Genomic DNA, 20,731 nt, shown 5'->3' on the forward strand with positions numbered 1-20,731 from the left:
AGAACATCTGGATTGACCCATTGAAAAATGGAGGAATATTTTGTTGGCCGATGAGTCAAAAATTGTCTTATATGGCGGGAAAGGTTCACGAGCTTACGTAAGACGGCCTCCTAATTCAGAATATAATCCAAAATTTACGTTAAAATCTGTGAAACATGGACGATCCGGTGTATATGGCGGGAAAGGCTCACGAGCATACTTAAGACGGCCTCCTAATTCAGAATATAATCCAAAATTTACGTTAAAATCTATGAAACATGGAGAATCCGGTGTAGTGATATGGGCATGTTTTCTTTCTACGTAGTTGGGCTAATATACTGAATAAAAGATATCATGGATCGCCACCTGTACGTCAAAATATTACAAGAAGTAATGCTTCCATGTGCTGAGGATGAAATGCCTTTGATTTGGACTTTCCAAGAGGATAATGATCCAAAGCACACCAGCCTTCTTACAAAACAGTGGTTTGCAGAAAAAAAACATTAGGGTATTTGAATAGCCAGCCGGGTTAACCTCCACTTTGAGGATTTTTTTGACATATATGCAATGTAATTGACAAGTTAAACCCACTAACCTAAATCTAAACCCACTTTTATACAAAATTCAACCAAAAAAGCCAATCAATCAGTTCCTTCAAAAGTCGATCTATAGATTCCTATCAAAGTTGTTTATACAAAACAAAATAAAAAAATAAAAAATTTTATACAAAATTCAGTATAAAAAGGTAATTATTATTATACGTGGTTCAAAAGTCGATCTATAGATTCCTAATAAAGGGATGAAAGGTCATGTATTGTTTATACAACACAAAACAAACTTACTAATTTTTCGATTAAAAAATAGGGAATTTTTTTTATAAAAAAACACAGCATAACTAATACTTCTCTCTCTCGCTCTCATCTCTATTTTTTTTTCGCAAAACATTTTTTACCGGACCATAGCAAAATCCAAAAAAAGCCAGCCAACCAGCCAGGTCGTCTTTATTCGCCTAGTCATTGTTGTTGTCATCGTCTCCACAACGACGAAATGTTTTTTTTTTTTGTTTTTGTTTCTTTTTTCATTTCTTTAAATATTTTTCTCACTTGCCGTGAGGGCTCTCCTAGCTATTACTATTACTCTATTGTTCAATTGAGCAAATTTTTTCAGATGCGTTGATTTTTTTCGGCAGATTCTCAATTGAATTGTTTAAAAAAACAAGAAGAAGAAGAGTAGGAGAAAATAACATTCAGAGAACATTTTTTGTTATTATTATTTTCCTTCTGTTATTGTCGTTCATCAACTCATCGTTCGGAATTTTATTCGTAGTCGTCGTATAATGGCGTCGTTTGCAGTATTTTTTGTTGTTATTTTTTATTAAACAAAAAAAGGTATCTAGAAAGTTAAACATCAACACTACGTAGTTGTTTGTTGACACTCAGCGGCGGCGGCAGCAGCAATAACAATGACAACGACAACAACAACAACAAAAATGTAAACAATAACAACAAAAGAAGAATGCTAAATATAATTGTTGTAATAAAGAATTACATTGTGAAATTGTGAAATATTAATTGCCCACCTGCCCTCTAAACATAGGTTTACACAGACACACACGCAGCTGTACAGCTGTCATATTACAGGTTAGCGTCCATTTTTTGCAAATTGTATATTTTTTTCTTATAACACAAAGTCTTAAAAATCCAATACTCAAACACCAAAGAGAAACTTATGTTTTACATACAAACACACACAGACACACCGATTTTATTAAAAAAAACAATAAAAAAGCGTTTGACAAGTTGCCAGATCAATGAACAAATTATATCAAGGTTAATTCAATCATTCGATTGACATTATCTGTCTGTCGTCGGCATAAGTGCGTTTTGTTGTGGTCATATGTCTCGGCGAGTGTGTGTGTATGTGTGCGTATGTATACCAAAAAAAAAACAAAGTAAGCATAAAATATCAAGTTTATTTATATTTTTGTTTTATTTTTCTATTTGGGTTCACTACTGTAAATAAGAAAGGTTGAATTGGTTTACTTTGAGTTTGATGTGTGACCATAGGGTTTTATAACTCGTTTAGGGATCAATAAAGTGATTTGTGACTTTGTCCCAAAAGGGTTATATAGATCGTTGGTTAAAAGCCACAATGTGTTAAGACCGCATTACACGATGTTAAGAGGGCATTACACGATGTTCAAAATTATGCGTTTTACAAAAGAATTGCATTTTTTGACATATAATCAACGTAATTGGCATTTTAAATGGCGAAAATAATTAAAATTATTTTTTAGTATGAACATAAATCACACGTTCTTAAATATTTTTCCAAAAGCTAAAAAAGCGTGGATTTTTAATAAAAATTAGGTTGGGGCAAAATAAATCCATTAGACCGGTCGTCGAAAATGTCGATAAAATCAGAGAAATGATCGAAGTTGACCGGCATGTTAAACCATTTACACAAAGCTGCATTCAAAGAAAAGGTCGATGTTTGGGTGCCACACCAATTAACAGAGAAAATAGTATGGATCGCATTTCCATCTGTGAAGCCTTTGTCAAACGGAATGGCATAGAGCCATTTCTTAAACGGATGGTGACGGGAGGTGAGAAATGGATCACATGCGATAACCCTGTGCGAAAACGATCGTGGTCAAAGAGCGGTGAATCACCTCAAACGGTGACCAAACCAGGACTAACGGCCTGGAAGGTTCTGCTATGTATTTGGTGGGGGATTATTTATTATGAGTTGCTTCCATATGACCCCAAAAGCTAAATTTTGATCTCTACTGTCAACAACTGGACCGTTTGAAGGTAGCAATTGACCAGAAACGGCCAGAATTGTCCAACAGGAGAGGTGTCGTGTTCGACCAGGACAACGCTCTGCCACACACATCAACAGTGACTCGCCAAAAACTTCGGTACCTTGGTAGGGACTTATTAATGGATCCACCAAACAGTCCGGATTTGGCACCAAGCGATTATCATATTTTTCTTGCATTGCAAAATTGCTTTAATGATAAACCAGTGAGCGGAGCAGTATAGTCGGACGGAGCCGACCATATGATGCCCTACACAACTACCACGAAAATCTAACTTTCTGCGATTCTATTATCTGAGTCTGGACAATATTTCGTGATATTTGCACCCTCTTGTACCGAATAGAGGTCAACAAATATTACTAATATTCAGTACAGTACTTCTTATTACTTGTCCAGATTTCCTTGTGATGTTCGGCTTAAAATTGAGGTATATAGATCGACTCGAAAAAAAAACACAAACAATTAAGTTTTCGGTCCACTTGATCCCAATATTATTATCCTATCATCACCGAAAATTATGGACATTGTCCTTGACCAAAACTGGAATCTCATGGAACAGTTCAAAGCGATCAGCGCTATAATTCCGCCCTCCAGTGTTGTAATGGGTTACTTAATAATATCTGAATACGTAAGCACCGATAAATATTTAAGTGTAACTCTCTCAGCCGAGTACATACGACAATATAATTGGTATCAATTTAAAGGAGAATCCCTCCTCCTGGATATACTATATACTATAGAATACAAATTTTGTCATTTTTTCACACAAAACTCAGGGTCCATTTGACACGCTAAATATTGACCGACCCTTATTAAAAAAGGCATGCTTATTCCGTTCCCGTTCTCCATGTAAAATTTAAAGATGTTCGGACCATAACTACGACCTGTGGAGCGCCCAGAAAATCAAACAAAAATAAAGTTTTTGGTCCATTTCACCCCCTAAATATTAACTGATCTTTCCACAAAACAATAGGGGTCTTCATTGGCCAGAACCCATCCTACATGCAAAATTTCGTGAAGATTGGTACATAATCGTGTTTACAAATTATAATGGACGGACGGACACATGTCTAGATCGACTCAGCTAGTCGAGATAAGTATACCGATCGGTATACTTAAAGGTGGGTCTAAGACCAATATTTCGCGGCCTTACAAACTCTTGGGGTTGCACAAAGCTATAATACCCTGACGACATTGTTGTGTAGGGTATAAAAATTGGTATCTAGGGAGTATTGTGAAAATCGACAACTTTTAACGAGACACGGCGACTTAATCTTTGGGGCGATGTAAAAGCTCAACATCGATTTAATGCATCAAATATAGAATTCGAGGGGATATAGAGGACAAAGGGCCGCCACTTTGGAATGTGTTTAGACAAAATTTTATGAAATTTTCCTTCCAAAAATAAATCAAGGCACAGTCCGGTACAGTCCGTGGAGGATATAAAGAGGGTACAAATGCATAAATTGCATATCATTTTGGGTCAATTTACCATCAATTAGTCAATCTTATTTAAGTCAAAGACCTGGCGATTTGGTTGAACTATTTATTTTTTGTGATCTTTAATAGAATTAAATAAAAAAATGTGTTAATTTTCCACTTAATGGACGAATTAATTAAACAGTCAAAAGTCGATCTATAAATTCCTAATAATGCGAGGAAATCATATGTTGCTTACACGATTATTTTCTTATTTATTTATTATCAAAAACAAATATTTTAATATTTTAAATGACAAATTAACGTAAAGCCTTGGTACAACTATTTATTTTTTATGATTATATATAAATAAAAATGTAATATTAATAACTAAATATAAAAATGTGTTAATTTTCCAGTTATGGGGTCAATTAATCAATTGGTCAAAAGTCGATCTACAGATTCCTAATAATAGGAAGAAAGCCTTTTAAATCATATTCAGTTTATATGATGCAAAAAATAATTATTTGTTATTAAACAAAAAAATTAAATTTTGAAATAGTTTATCATCTCTTTTGCTCTCCTCTCTTTCAGCACTTTTCATATTTTTGTTATTTATTTATTTTTTTTTTTTTTTTTGTTGGCCAAAATAGTTTTTAATTCGACCAAACTATAAACCTCCTAAAACTACAACTACAACTAGACCTGACCAAAAACTAATAATAAAAAATATTCCTAAAAAACGCACACATACACCAACAAATCATCCAGTTATCTGCCTCTCCCCTCCCCACTTCACAAAAGAAAAAACCTCCAAATTATAGATCCAATAAAAAACCGGCAAACTTTTTTTTTAATGTCCAAATACCGATTAGATTAGAAAACGTTTTAATTTTCTTATGGCATTTCAATTTTATTCGGTGTTCACGCACGTGTTTTCAGTTTTCTGTTGTTTTTTTTTATTCTTTTGTAGTTGTTCTAATTTCAGCTTATGTAAATCGTAAAGAACACCAAAAAACAACAACAACACGAAATAGTGTCTGAAATATTTCTGTCTATATATTACTACGAGCAAATTCAAGCACAACAACAACAAAAATTCTAAAGACAACAACGACGACGACGACAAGTGGACGCAGCGGCAATGTGCTCAATTTACACACCACACCGAGGCAGGCGGCAAAGAGAATAAAGAATGATACAGGTTTTGGCCTTTCGGTGGCGGCCCCCTCTTTCGCCCAGCAGCAAGAACAACAACTATGCAACTAACAAGAAATGTGGGGGGAGAGAATGAGATTTGACTTTAAAATACAGGTGGAGAGAGAAAAAAATTGAGTAGTTTTTGTTTTTTTTTTTTTTTTTTTTTTTTGGCGTGTCATATGGTGATGTAAACAAGTTTTTTGTTATTAACACACAAACAAAAATACTATAATGAGAGAGTGTTCATCATAGACAGAAAGCTAAAGAGAGCAAGAGCGAAAAAAGGTTAAGTTTGGCGTAAACAAAATGTGTGCTGATGATGATGCCAATCAATGCTTGCTTTAGCGGTACTTTTCGTAGTTGTCATTCTTTCATTTGCATTGTGTATACAATCAGAAACAGAAATAAAAAGGGTTGCCAGATAGTGTGATTTATTGGGGGTTATTACATGAAAGGGTTTAATGTGCGCCAACAGCCACGTGACTTTAACATGAATAGGGAAAATCGAAAATAATTCCGATTAAAAGAAGAATATTTGCAGATACTGGAAGAGATTAATTTTTCAAATACAGAAAATGGAGACAAGTTCTATTGGGCGGATTTAGAGGTAATATCGTTTCCATTTGTGCAGAAAAGAAGGGAGTTATATATAGGAAATACATCCAGACCGTTTTTGGCGAGATCAAAACCACAGTCAATTCGATTAAAAACAATGCCCAAATTCTCCCACATACCGATTAACGGCTATACCTTTGTATGGGCTCTGCTAAAAAGTAGATCTAGATATGTCACCCACTGAAAACTCAAAATTCCAGCCAATTCGATTGAAAAAATTGCCCAAAACTCCGCACAATACCTAATATTGGGGTGTACCGTTATATGGGGGGGCTATACTAAAAAGTAGACTGGTATTAATAATTTTTGGTAGGAATATTTGCTATCCAACGATAACTAAAAGTACAAAATTACAGGCATTTCGGATGAAAACCGTGACAAAAATCCCCTAAAATATCGAATATTCAGAGCTATACCATAATGTGGACCGATGTGGAATGTCAAAACTCTATCCCAAACATTGCAAATTCTATCGTGATTTCAACAGTCAGACCGACGGACACACCGCCTTGAAATAGACACAAGGAATTATCTTCAGCGACCATTACACAGGTTTATTGGACCGTTAAAATAAAAAAATCGCCAAAAGAGCTGTAGCATTGGAAGAAAATTGGAAGACAGAACTGGAGCCCAACAGTTACTTACTAATTTTCAATCGCTTTCTTCAAAGAACCATGTTCGAAAATCATTACGTAGTTTTATTAGACCCTTGAAATAAAGAAAAGTTTTATTAGACCATTGAAAATAATACGAAGTCGGATTTGGCGCCCAAAAATTAATTTTTAATCAACAGATTCAAACATACAGGACTCAGGAATCAAAAATTGCGGAAAAACTCTTACATTTAAGGAAAATAGGAAATCAAAAAAATGGCGCCCAACGATTTCTTCCAAATTTTCTTTCGATGGCTTTAAAAACACACACAAAGAAACATCTTTAGGAACCTTATCAGACCATTGGAATTAAAAAAACATGTAAATGACTGCCATATTTAAAGGAAGTATTAAGCCGGAACTGGCGCCCAACGTAAACTACAAAATTTTCATTCTCACACACAAAGAACCATCATCAGGAATCATTACAAATCAGTTGACATCAAGAAATAAAAGAAATAACTGCGGCATTTAATGGAAATAGGAAGCCGCAAATGGCACCCAAATTTTTATTCAAAGAAGCATCTTCAGGGACCATTACATAGCATTATCGGGGCGTCGGAACAACAAAACCAATTAAATAACTGCAAGCCAGAACTGGCGCCCAAGGGATATTTCAAAATGTTCATTAGACGTCTTCAAAAACGCACAAATAACCATAACCAAAAATGGCCGCATTTGAAGGACATATTAAGTCAGATGCCTGGCGCCCAACGGTTAGTTCCAAATTTTATCATTGTATAGCTTTATCGGAACCTTGAAGTAAATAAACCGTCGAAAAAGCTGCCGCATTTAAAGAAAATAGATATGGCCCCAAACGGCTACTTTCTTTTGCTAGTTCTCAGAAATAATGATACCCGGCAATTATTTAATTCGGGTTTCGTTAGTTTTTTAGAAAGTCAGATATGGCGCCCAATGGCTACTTTCTGTTGCTAGTTCTCAAACTAAATGATCCAAGTATTCGCGAATATGCTGAAATTCTTTGGCGACTATTCAAAACTGGATGTCTGTAATTCGGTATTTCGCTTTAATGACAGTCATATTTGGCGCCCAACGCTTAATTCCAAATCTCATCTTCAGGAACTATTGCATAGCTTTATCCGACTATTGAAATAAAGAAATCGCTGAAATATCTGACGCATTTAATGAAAAAATGCTGTAAGATATGGCTCCCAACGGCTACAAATAAAGATAATACTCTCTGAGAAGTCGAATATACTAAAGATCTTAGCTGACATTTTAATAAAAGCTGAATTTCTTTTATTCGATATTAGGTTGTATAGTCAGGTTGTATAGTCAGATGCAAGTTTCACATCAGGGCGAAATAAATACAAGTTAAGAACATGCGACCTTTGCAAAGCCACATAGCCCAATATGCCTGATGAGCCGCTTAACTGATGACGAAACGCGTCGCATAATAACCTACGTACCGTAGGTTCTTCCCCTGCAAAACTTAGATCATTAAGCTCGACTCGAAAGAATTTAAATAACTCACTACAAAAAATACTTTCAAATGATCACTGCCCTTACAAGGCAAAATTCAAATAACAAAAAAAGTCTTTTAACAAATTAATTTTTTTCTCCACACTTAACAATGTAAATCCACAGGATTTACTAAATCCAATACAATGTAAATGTACTATAAGATCTTCCATTAAAAAAATCAACCAATATACACACTTATATATTTTTCTATATACACTTATGAAAAGAAAAGGTGTTCTCTGACCATGTGTGACAATTAATATCTTTGGCATATGGCAACTCTATTGTATTGTATCTCGCAGTTTTTCCGTTTGTTTTGTTTGTGTGTTTTTTGTTTTCTTCTGAAGAAGTTTGTTTGTTTATCTATCGCACTTGGGGGGCAGGATTATTATTAAAAATAAATGAACCGTAATGGAGAAGAGTGCTCACTCACTCACTCTCTCTCTCTCCATGTTTCACTATGTATGCTCTCTTCAAATTGCTAAGTAGTGTGTGGCTCATCTTAAAGAGTTATGAGGCGATTTTTTTTGTTAGAAAATTGAAGAAAAATAATAAAAAAATTTATAATGAAAAAACAAACATTTTTAATAGAATTAAAAAATTAAAAACTGGCAATTAAAAAATAATTAAAAAAAAAAATTGTTTCAATATTTGTGTCATTCTCTTCTGAAATGTAATTAGCTTGGCTTACATATTAACGAATGCTACTAACTATGACTAAGCTTATATTAAAAATGAAAAATTTTTATTTTTTTTTTTCTATATAACAAAATTAAAAAACACACACATATATATACATACATACTTCTTATTTAAATCCATAGTCTGTGTTGATTTTTTTCTTTCCTGTGTTTAAATCTGCATTTAAATTATTTTATTATTTTTGATTTTTTTGTTGGTTTTGTATTAAACACACACTAACAACAACACAGAAGAAGACGAAGAACAAACGTTCGACGTTGTTCTTATAATAGTATATGCCTGATGAATTGTGTTTTTGTTGTTGTATTAGCGCTTTCGCTTTGCCATGTATTTGTTTAAACAAATACAAAAAAAATTATCATTCACTTTTCCCCCTTCTCAGCTGCTTCTTGTTATGTGTATATTTTTAATAGGCAGCAGTGATTCAAAAACCACATGTTTTTTTTCTTCGACGTCTACCATTGCCTTGGTATTTTACATAAATACATTTTCAATTTTATTTTTTTCAAAGAGTTTTGTTTAAAATTTTTCCAGTAATATATTTTTTTCAATTGATTTGATTTTTTTCACATTTGAAGGAAAACACGTTTTTTTTTTTTTTGGTTTGACAAGACACTGAAATTGTCCTTGTTGTTGTTTTTTTTTATTACTTTTTCTGGAACATCATCCACACTGCACTGCACGGCACGGCACACACACACTTTAAAACTTGTTCTCAAGGGGTTTTTTTTTTAATTTTTTATATGTAAAAAATATTTTCACAAAAAAAGTTTAAAAACACAAATTTTTAATTAAAAATAAAAAAATGTTTTCAAAAATGTGTTATTATTTTTTTAATTATTTTAAAATCATTTTAGTTTATTTATTTTTTTGTAGGTTCTTCTTTAACTCAAGTGGGAGAGAGTACGGTGAAAACGTTGTTTTTGCAACAACGACGCCTTTTGTAATGATTATTGGGCTGTTGTGTTGTCGTCGTAGTCTTCGTCGTGTCGTGGTTTGTTTGGTTGAGAAAAATACAACAACAAAAACAACAGCAATAACAATAACAACAATAACAATTTTCAATTCACATTCTGTCGGAGACGCCAAACAACAACGACGACGGCTACGGCATTTAGCGGCGATTGGATGGATGGACGTATGACTGGTTGTTTGATTTAGTAGTAGTGCTTGTGCCTGTCTGTGCTTGTTTTTGTTATTATTGTCTGCTGGTCGGTCGGTGTGCTGTGCATGACGGTATTGTTAATATATGATGAGTTATATTTGAGATATGTATTTTGTTTTTGTTTGGGGACTATTGGGATTTTTCATTTGTGAGCGCTGAGTGGCTCAGTAGTATTTTCTCTGTTTTTTGTTATTGTTTTGGTTGGCCCACAAATAACCAGCATGAACGAACACACAAAACAGCAGTAATCTCACTCACATACCCCAAAAATAAACAACAAACTCTCCCACCCAAATACAATTCAATAATACTCTCACTCTCTCTCTACGTCGTACGGTAAAAACAAATCATAGAGCAGGAACAGGCAGAGCAGCGACTCGTTTAACACAGTCGTAGACTCAACGAGGCGCTCTACGACGTAGAGTCTACGATTTGTTTTTGCCGCTATATAACTCTCTCGGTCTCCCCCCACCCACCAAAAAAATAACACAACTATTCCATTCATCGACTATATGTGCATGTTTGTGTCTGTTTTGTTTACCACTGAGAGTAACATAAAAAGAAAAATGAAAAAAATAGTGCTACTATCTCTCTTCTTAGAGCTCTCACAAAATTCTTTCACACACACTCACACGCACAGAGAGGACACAAACAAATCATCATAAACAAAACCAAACAAAAAATCCACGTTGTTTAGTGCAAAAAAAAAATATATAAGTGAAGTAGAAGAAAACAAAACAAAAACGACAAGATAACATCTCATGTCTGCACATAAGACACACACACACATTTGTTTATATGACAGTAATAGAAGGAGAATGCGGGTTTTTGGGGTTGCCACATACAGAGGAATTTACAAAAGAATAGAATAAAGAATATAATTAAATACTAAAGTCTAATTTAATAGAATATTTTTAAAATGGGAAATAATAGGTGTATTTTTTTATATAACCTGGTGTTTACACTAGGCAAAAAAGTTGAGTTTATGAGATAATTAGGTAAGAAAAAAATTAAATAAAAAAACGTGTGGTTGGTATTTTCATACTGGCTAATAAGTATTATATGTTTTTTCTATATATAACCCAGGGTTTACACTAGGCAAGTAAGTTGAGTTAATATACTAATGGGCAAAAAATTAAAAAAAAAAAAATATATATATATATACAGTAGCGAGCAGAAGCGAGTACATGTTGATACCTTGGACACTTTTTACGTATAAAAATAAAAGTATAAAAGTAAATTCAAAATTTAAAAATGTAAATCTAAGATTTCTAAGAAAAAAAAAATAAGGAAAACTAAATCAACTTCCATGAACTCACTTTTGCACGTTTGAAAAAATTTCAGAATACGAAAATTTTTTTTTTACTTTTGCCGTAGTTTTATTTTTTTAATGTGTCATTTATGCAATTTGGCATATTTTTAACAAATTTTAGTACAATTTCGTTTGAAATATTCTTCCAATAATGTCAAAGTTCGTCTAAATTATTGGTACTGCTACCAATCAGTCCCACTTCCCTCTTTACGATTGGCCCGAAATTATCTTTCGAACAGAGTTCGGGACTTTGTGCTGGCCACTTCGTTAATTGAAAATTTTGCTTACAAAGATATTCTCTCACGAATTTGGAATTGTGAATCACCGTCCTGCACATAATTACTTCTTCTACAGAATAGGTGTTCTTATCTACCAAAACCGGTTGATATGACACTACAATGCTCTCAGTAGACCTCTTTCATTATTATATTGGGAACCAGGACCCACAAGTTAAAAAAGTTCAAAGTGTTACTAGTTTTGTGGGTTAAGGAATGGGTTTCGAGGGAAAAGTTGCAAAACTTGTAAAATTAGTAGATTCTTTTAGGTTGTGGAACGGAGCTATAGACAAGCAAAGTTAAGCCGATGTCGTAAAGGACGCATGTTAACAATATTTTTATTTTGTTTTTGCGATTGGTATTATCATACGGGCTAATTAGTAACTCAGCGAAAGAATTCATGACGTCATCGAGGACAAAGGGCAGCCACTTTACGATTTGGTTGGTAATGCAAAATTTCACGAAAAGAATATAGTTCTGAAAGCGTGCTCGTAGTGGCGCCCAACATTTTGCGATATTGTTAGTAAAGAAAAAAATCAGCAGTTGGGACACTCACTTTGCGATGGAAGATAACATATTTATAGTCCAGGGAGCGTGCACCTCGTAGTGGCGCCCAACTGTACGACACTAGGAAATTCACTTTGTGATTATTAATAATTAACAATACGCATAGTCCTGTGATCGTGCTCGTAATGGCGCCCAACGCAACAAACAAATTCAAGAGGATATGGACATGGTAGGACATTCATTCTGCAATTTGTTGCTAATGCAAAATTCCATGAATAAAATATAGATGGCGCCCAACTGTCTGACACATTGGTTAATAATGCAAAATATTCATAATTTTCAGACCGTGCTTGTAATGGCGCCCAACGCAACGAAAGAATTTGTTAGGCATATGCGAGGACATAGGGCTCTCATTTTGCGATTTGATTAGTAATGAAACAAAAAAATATCATGAAAAAATTTAGTCTTGAAACCTTGATCGTGGTGGCGCCCAACGAAATGAGGCTAACAAGGACTTATGCCAGTCATTTTGCGATTTGCTTGTTAATATAAAATTTCATGATGGCTCGCAACTGTCTGCAAAATATTCATAGATTTCGGACCATGCTTGTAATGGCGCCCAACGCAGCGTAGGAATTTGGGAGACATAGACGAGGACATAGGGCAGTAATTTTGGGATTTGGTTAGTAATGGAAAAAAAAAAATCATGAACAAAAGTTAGTGCTGAAACCGTGATCGTGGTGGCGCCCAACGAGTTCTTGAGGCTATCAAGGACTTAGGTCAGTCATTTTGCTATTTGGTTAGTAATGAAAAAAAAAACAATCATGAAAAAAAATTTAGCCCTGAAATCGTGATCATGGTGGGGCCCAACGAAACGAACGAGTTCTTGAGGCTATCGAGGACTTAGGTCAGTAATTTGGCGATTTGCTTCTTAATTTAAAATTTCATAATGGCTGGCAAATGTCTGGCTCTTTGTGATGATTAGTAATGTAAACTATACATAGTCTTGGGACCGTGCTGGTAGTGGCGCCCAACTCAAGACAATAATTTAATCTGAAAGCATATCCATTTTGCGATTTGCTTGGCAATGCAAAATTTCATTAAACAAATATGGTCCTGAAAGCGTGATCGTGATGGCGCCCAACTGTCTGACATTTTGTGATGGTTAAGAATAATATTCATAGTATTAGGAAGATGATGATGGTGGTGGCGCCCAACTTAACGAAATAATTTGTGTCGCTATTGAGGAAATAGTCAATAGATCGTGCTGGGATCGTGCTCCTAGTGGACTCCCAACTCAACGAACAATTCCCTTAATTTATTTAATTTTTAATTAAATCAATTTTACCACATTTTTTCAGTACGGGAACACACCATATGTATTGCCATAGATCATTTTCCAAATTCCTCCATTATTTCTGTGTCGCTTTTCTAAAGACATGGCAACCTCTTATCCTGATTTGTTTTTTTTTTCTTCGTCTAAAATTAAAATCTCAATTACAATTGTCACCAGAAAATATCTGTGACTTGCAACTTTTTCATTAATGTCATTGCTTTTATTGTTGTTACTGTCTCATTAAAAAAAATTTAAATGTACAATATTTTTGTTTTGTATTTACTCGTGTGTATTTTTCTTGTTGTTGTTGTAGTTTTGTTACTTTATTTGTTTTATTATTATTGTATGCTTTCTTTTGTGTTACTGATTTGTAAACACAGTTTTGTGACTCACTTACGAACAATAACTCTTCATCGCTCTCTCTCTGGTTCATAAATTGTCATGCTCTTGCTCTCTATGGGGCTAGTTGATTGTTTGGCCATGTCTCTATATTTTTTAATTGCAAGTTTGTTCGTGTTTTTTGCTTGTTTGTTTTTTTTACAAATGAGTATGGGTATTTATTTTGGAATGTATCTTTAGGTTAGTGAGCTTTTCTTCTCTCGCCGTTGTTGTTGTTGTTTAAAATTTGTTTTCTTTTTCCAACACACCAACACTCGGCACACACAGATGTGTTTTTTCACGTCGAAATAAAGGTAACACTGAAAAAATAACAACAAAACCTAAATTTCCTTGTTGTTGTTGTTAGAACAAAATAAGAAAACAAACAAAACGAAAAAACAAGAGAGGAAAAGTAGTGCGGCTCGCCGCCCAGTAGTGTCATTGTTGATCTGGGTGTTTTTCTTTATTGTTTTTTGTTTTGACATGTGAGTGTTTGGGTGTGTGAGTAGTGTGTGTGTGTGCCCCTGTCTTTTTTTTTTCTAATAACCAGCGGAGTTCTTATGCAATTAACACTTGCTTCCAATGGGCCGCCAAGGGTATAATTGGAGGGGTAGTTGTGGAGGGGTTTGTCAAATTCCCCTTGTAACAAAATGTTCTAATAATACTGGTAAAAAAAATTGCCGCACAAAAACGTTATTCCCTGTTTTGCATAGTGAGGGAATTAAATTCAATTTAAGACGTCATTGCGAATAGAGAGAGAAGAAGAGAGAACGAAAATAAATTAAATGTAGCACAATGTTTATTTGTTGTTGTTTTTTTTTGCACCACAAATCTAGAAATTACCGGAATAATTTGTTTTTGTTTCGATATAAAAAGTAATAGTTTTGTGTATGACAGCAATTTTTATGGTGGCCTGTTGCCCTAAGATGAGAGTTGCATCTATAGCAAATGACAGTTAGTGCAACCTTAAATTAGAACGTACACGAGAGCCAGACACTATTACTAAGGTCACACAATGAAAACGGGGGACTCAATTCGAGTTCCAGGAAAATGTAATATGGAATAATTTTATTTAAATGCAATTTGAACCCTTAAAGACTATCCTAATTAAATTGCAAATTAAAAAAAAAAAAAAACAAATAAATTAATAAAAAAATCGTTTCAGTAATTTTTGATCCCGAACTGATGATACTTCCTCCTCGCGTTGTCATATATGGCATATGTCATTTAAACATATGCTTTTCCAACAAAGGGGTGTTATTGAAAGTGAGACGGTAATTCGGTAACTGTCACTTTTGAAGATTGTTATTATTATTTATTTTTTGAAAAATAAATCATTTTTTGTCGTCTCAGGCTTCTAAAGTTCGGTTAACATAAAATATGAAGCAGCCCGACCGTCGTTTTTTGTCGATTAGGTCCCTGGAATAGAACAAAATATGATCCGAATGATCCATCGAAACATCATATTGGCTGATGAGCCCCGTTTCCATCTCGGTGGCTACTTCAACCAGCAACAGTATCACATTTGGATGCGGCGAGTTCATTGGACCTTACCTTTTTGGAAAATTTATCTTGGAAGCGTGATCGCGTTAGCGCCTGTCTGACACTCTGTGATCTTTAATACATATTCATAGTCTTGGGACCGCGCTGGTGTTGGCGCCGAACTCAACAGAAGAATATTCATAGTCTTGGTAAGGAACCCCAACTGGCGCCCAACTTAACAAAATAATTTGTGACGCTGATGAGGAACTAGGGAATAGTCGAGGGCATGGGGCAGCAATTTTGCGATTATGAATATAATATAGTTCTGAAAGCGTGATCATAGTCTGGGGACAGTGCGGGAGGAAGCGCCCTGCTCAAGGAAAGGAATTGTTCGAAATGCATGATCGTGGTGGCCCCCAACTGTCTGACTCTGAAAAGACTTTGCCGAATATTCATAGTCTTAGAACGGTGCTGGAGGCGGAATACAGAAACAATTATTTAAATGGTCAATCAAAAATCACGTTGCCGGATGAGATTCAATTTCATCTCGGTGGGTACGTCAACAAGCAACTATGTCAAATGGATTGGTTTCAGGCGACCTAACCCAAAGGATCAGTATTTTTTTACCAGAAAAGTTCCCGTACAGCATCGATTTAAAATCTTAATGATAGGAATCGTTAGGAGGATGGTATGGATCGAGTATGGTATTGCTCGAGGTTGGTATGGAGTTTCCAGACATTGTTACCTCTCGAAGAGGTGGTGATTATTAGAGGTCCCAAAAAATATCTCCCATTTAAGACCTTGTAAAAGATACAATCTACGCCACCGATCGCCTACCGTCGTTTCAAGACTTCATCGAACGAATTCGTCAGGCTATCGCGGACATAGGGTTTCGTTATGGCGCCCAAATGTCTAACAATTGGGGTATTCACTTTTTATGGTTAATAAAACAAAATACGCATAGTCTTGGGAGTGTGCTCCTAGTGGCGCCCAACACAAGCAACGGCGCCACCATTGCGCTATTAAATGAATAAAAATCCGACATTGTAAACTCTCGACGATGTGGTGATCATAAGAGGCCAAGAAGATCTCCCCTTTTTGAGGCCTAGGAAAATATGCAATCTACGTCAACAGAACCTACCGTCGATTCAGTACATAAACAAACAAATTGAAACCTCGTTTAAGGGAAAAAAAATCGGACAGTGTTACCTCCTGAGAGGTGATGATCGTAAGAGGCCAATAAGATCTCTCTCATAAAAAATAACATCTAATAAAATCATAAGTGGCCAAGAAGATCTCCACTTTTTGAGGCCTCGGAAAATATGCAATGTACGTCAACAGAACCTACCGTTGGTTCAGTACATAAACAAAAAAATTGAAACCTCTTTTAAGGGAAAAAAATTCGGACAGTGTTACCTCCTGAGAGGTGATGATCATAAGAGGCCAATAAGATCTCTCTTACAAAAAATAACATCTATGCCTAGTGGACTTTACCAAACGAATTCGTGAGGCTTCCGACGATATAGGGTTATTGTGGTGGAGCCCAAATGCCTGACAATTAGGACATTTACTTTACGATGAAAAATATGCATAGTTCTGGGAGCATTTTCGGCGCCCAACTACACGAACGAATTCGGGGGTTATCCGGGAAATAGGGGGACATTTTGCGATTTTGTTGGTAATGTAAAACATCGTGATAACAGAGTTTGGAAACCGTGATGAACCCCAGTATTTATAGACCATGGAACGTGCTCGTAGTGGCGTCCAACACAACAAAACAAACTCACGAGGCTTTCGAGGACATAGCTGTCATTTTCGATTGTTCTGAAAGCGTGATCGTGGTGGCGTCAAACTGTCTGACACTTTGTGATTATGAATAATACAAAATATTCAATGGCGTTTAACTTAACGAAGCATATTTTGTAAAATAGGCCAGACATTTTTCAATTTGGTTGGAAATGCAAAATTTAATGAAAAGAAGAGAGTCCTGAATGTCTAATCGTAATGTACCGTGCTCGTAATGGTACCAAACTCAACGAAGGAATTTGCACAGAAAGCGAGATCGTGATGGCGCCCAACTGTCTGACACATTGTAATGGTTAATAATGCAAAATATTCATAGTCTTGGTAAGAAGTTCCAACTGGCGTCCAACTTTACAAAAGAATTTGTGACGTAATGGCGCCCAATTAAACGAATGAATTCCTGAGGCTATCCAAGTCCTCGATAGCCTCAGTATTCCTTGGTTTCGTTGTCATATTTCATCAGTAACGTTACAAATTATTTTGTTAAGTTGGGCGCCATTTTGGGATTTGCTTGGTAATTCAAAACGAACAAATTCATGAGCCTATGCAGATAGTAGGGCATTCATTTTTCTTTGCAATGCCAAAATGTAATTAAAAAAATATAGTCCAGAAAGTGTGATCGTGGTGGCGCCCAACTGTCTGACACTCTGTAATGGTTAATAATGCAAAATATTCATAGTTTTTGGACGTCGCTGGTGGTGGCGCCCAACATAGGGAAGCCATTTATCAATTTGGTTAGTAATAAAAAAATGCTGAAAAGAATTTAGCCCTGAAACCGCGATTGGGCCCAATTGTCTAACAGTTGGAACATTCCCTATATGATGGTTAAAAAATATTTAGGAGCGTGCTCGTAGTGGCGCCTAACTGTCTGGCAGCTGGGATATTCACTTTATATTTTATAATTAACAATACACATAGTCTTCTGATCGTGCTCGTAATGGCGCCCAACAAAACTAACGAATTCATGAGGATATCGAAATAATAGGACATTTCTTGCAATTTAGTTCTTAATGCAAAATTCCATGAAACATAATGTCCTGAAATGGTGATCGTGATGGCGCCCAACCAATGTCTGAGAGTAGGGAATATAATGAATAATATGGATGCCCGCAGTATGTAAGACAATGACCAATAATGCAAAATAACTATAGTGTTGTGATCGTGCTCATAGTGGCGCCCAACGAAAAAAATTCCTGAAGCTATCGAGATAGTGGGACAGTCACTTTGCAATAATTCCTAATCCAAAATTTACATGAAAATCGCAAAGCATGTTCATAGTGGCGCCCAATTGGCTGCAAGAATTTACTAATTTTTACTATGTTTTCCGATATCAGAAAGGACAAAATTGTTATGGTAATAAAAAAATTGACATTCTTGCAGATTCTGGAACAGATCAAATACTTTTCATTTTAAAGGCATGCCACTTGTTTTAAGCTCGCCATTTTAAATTTTCATCTCCCTCGATTTTATGTCAAATAAATGACGTATCTTGGCAAAAACTTCATAGATGCCAGATATGTAGGGCATTTTTGCATATATTAGAACGTAAAACCCCCATTAATTGGTATTTTATGATCTTGATGACCTATTTTGGTAAACTTAGAGGTGAGTAGAAAGAAAGAAAGAGAGGGAGAGAGAGAGTTCCGAACGACTCTCTTCAATTATTCAAGAAAAATAAAACTTCCCAAAACATTTTCGCATACTTTTAAATTGGTTGTTAGGATTTTTATTTATTCTTATTTTTTTTTTGTTTAACAAATTGTATACAAATTGCTGTTTAGTGTGTGTGTGTGTTTTTTTTTTTTTTTGCAAAATCATAGTACATACATACAAACACATCCACTAATCAACAGAAAATAGCTAAAAGTAGTTTTCAAATATAATCATCTCCTCTATCTGCAAATAGTTCGTGTGTGTGTGTGTAGTTCTTTGCTTTTTTGTTTTGTTTAAAAATAAAACAATACCTCGGTCTCTCTAGCTCTCTCTCTCTCCCTCTCTGTGTTGCGTTTTGTTTTCTCAACGTTGGACGCCACTTTTTATGTTTCAACAAAATTGCGAATGTTATTTTTTTATTGATTGGGGATTTTCTTCTTTTTTTGTTTTGGCTTTGTTGTTATTTTTATTTTGTTATTTGTTGGTGTTCAACAGCGCGCTTTCTTTCTTGGCGTTGTGTCTGTGTGTGTATGGACGCTAGTTTTTTTTTGTTATATTTATATGTTTTGTTCAATGATTAGCATTTGGCGTTGTTCCCAATAAGAAGAACAGCAGCAGCAGCAAGCAAACAACAAGTCTAAGATTAAAAAAAAAAAAAAACAGAAAAGCAAATACACACAATAATGCTCAACTAAAAACAAAACAAAAAATAAAACGAAACACGTTATTTATTTTTTCTTATTTCATTTCGTTTGATTTGATTTTGTTTGCGTTCTTGTTAAAGCGTTACGCGAAGAATGCGTTTAGCGTCGTCGTCGCCATCATTTTGTTGTATAACTTTCATTTGTTTTGTTTTTGTTTTTTTCACTTCCACTTGCCGCGTCCATTGTACACATGCCGACACATTAAGTTTAATTGTAGCTGTCGTCGTCGTTGTTGTTGTTGTTATTGTTGCTATTGTCAAATTATATTTTTATCTTATCTTGCAAACAGTTGCGAACCTAATTAACCGCATTAATTTGTTGTGCGTTGCCGTTGTTGTTGTTGTTGTTGCAGTGGAATTTAAATGTATTTGGGCATTAACTTTTTGGTTCTTCAACGACGATGGCTCCCTCACAAAATTATTCAGCATACCCAGCAAAGGTTGTCAAATCAAGAAGAAGAAAAAATAAAATAAGAAACAAAATTTTAAAGCAAAGGAAAGCAAAATGCTATGCCAATGACCAATTTTCAATAATTCCGCATATTCGGGCAACGAAGTGGATATATACGATCTATACAGTATTTAAGGTTATATTCCGTTCGAATGAATATAAACAAAGCACCGCGTGACAATATAAATCTCATGTTTTATATAAAACCGGTTTTAAGTAAATATAACCTTAAATAGTTTATAATAATTGCCCTGTGTAAACAACTGCTAATGTATATTTTTCTTTATGAACCATATGTTTCTTTAATGATTTAAAACATTTCATTTGTTCTCCGCCACATTTTTATGCAAAACCGGTTTTAAATGAATATAAATTTAAAAAGTTAATAATAATTGCTCTGTGTAAACAACAGCTAATATTTATTTTTCTTATAAACCATATGTTTCTTTAATTATTTAAAACATTTGATTTGTACTCCACCACATGTTTTATGCAAAACCGGTTATAAGTAAATATATCAATAAATAGTTAATATTAATAATTGCCCTGTGTAAACAATAGCAAATGTTGTTTTATAAACCATATGTTTCTTTAAATAATTAAACTGTTTGATTTATTCTCACTCACATGTTTTATGCAAAACCGGTTTTCAGTAAATATAAACTTAAATAGTTAATAGTAATTGCCCTGTGTAAACAACAGCTAATGCTTATTTAATAAATCATATGTTTAATTAATTATTAAAATGTTTAATTTATACTCACTCACATGTTTTATGCAAAACCGGTTTTC

General features: G+C 34.7%; 1 protein-coding gene across 1 annotated transcript in view; it reads right to left on the reverse strand.

Annotated features, from left to right (window-relative positions):
• Nucleotides 1-9,011, reverse strand: part of LOC133326446 (uncharacterized) — a 45,580-nt gene extending 36,569 nt beyond the window's left edge. Inside the window, exon 1 of the mRNA XM_061535088.1 lies at nucleotides 8,978-9,011. Coding sequence (XP_061391072.1) covers nucleotides 8,978-8,994 — 17 coding nt within the window. The 5' untranslated portion in view covers nucleotides 8,995-9,011. The remainder of the gene's footprint in view (nucleotides 1-8,977) is intronic.
• Nucleotides 9,012-20,731: the final 11,720 nt, after the last annotated feature.

Source organism: Musca vetustissima, unplaced genomic scaffold (genome assembly GCF_032173495.1).
Source record: "Musca vetustissima isolate MV318-11 ecotype Yass unplaced genomic scaffold, APGP_CSIRO_Mvet_v1 utg8610, whole genome shotgun sequence".
In the NCBI taxonomy this organism is placed as follows: Eukaryota; Metazoa; Arthropoda; class Insecta; order Diptera; family Muscidae; genus Musca; species Musca vetustissima.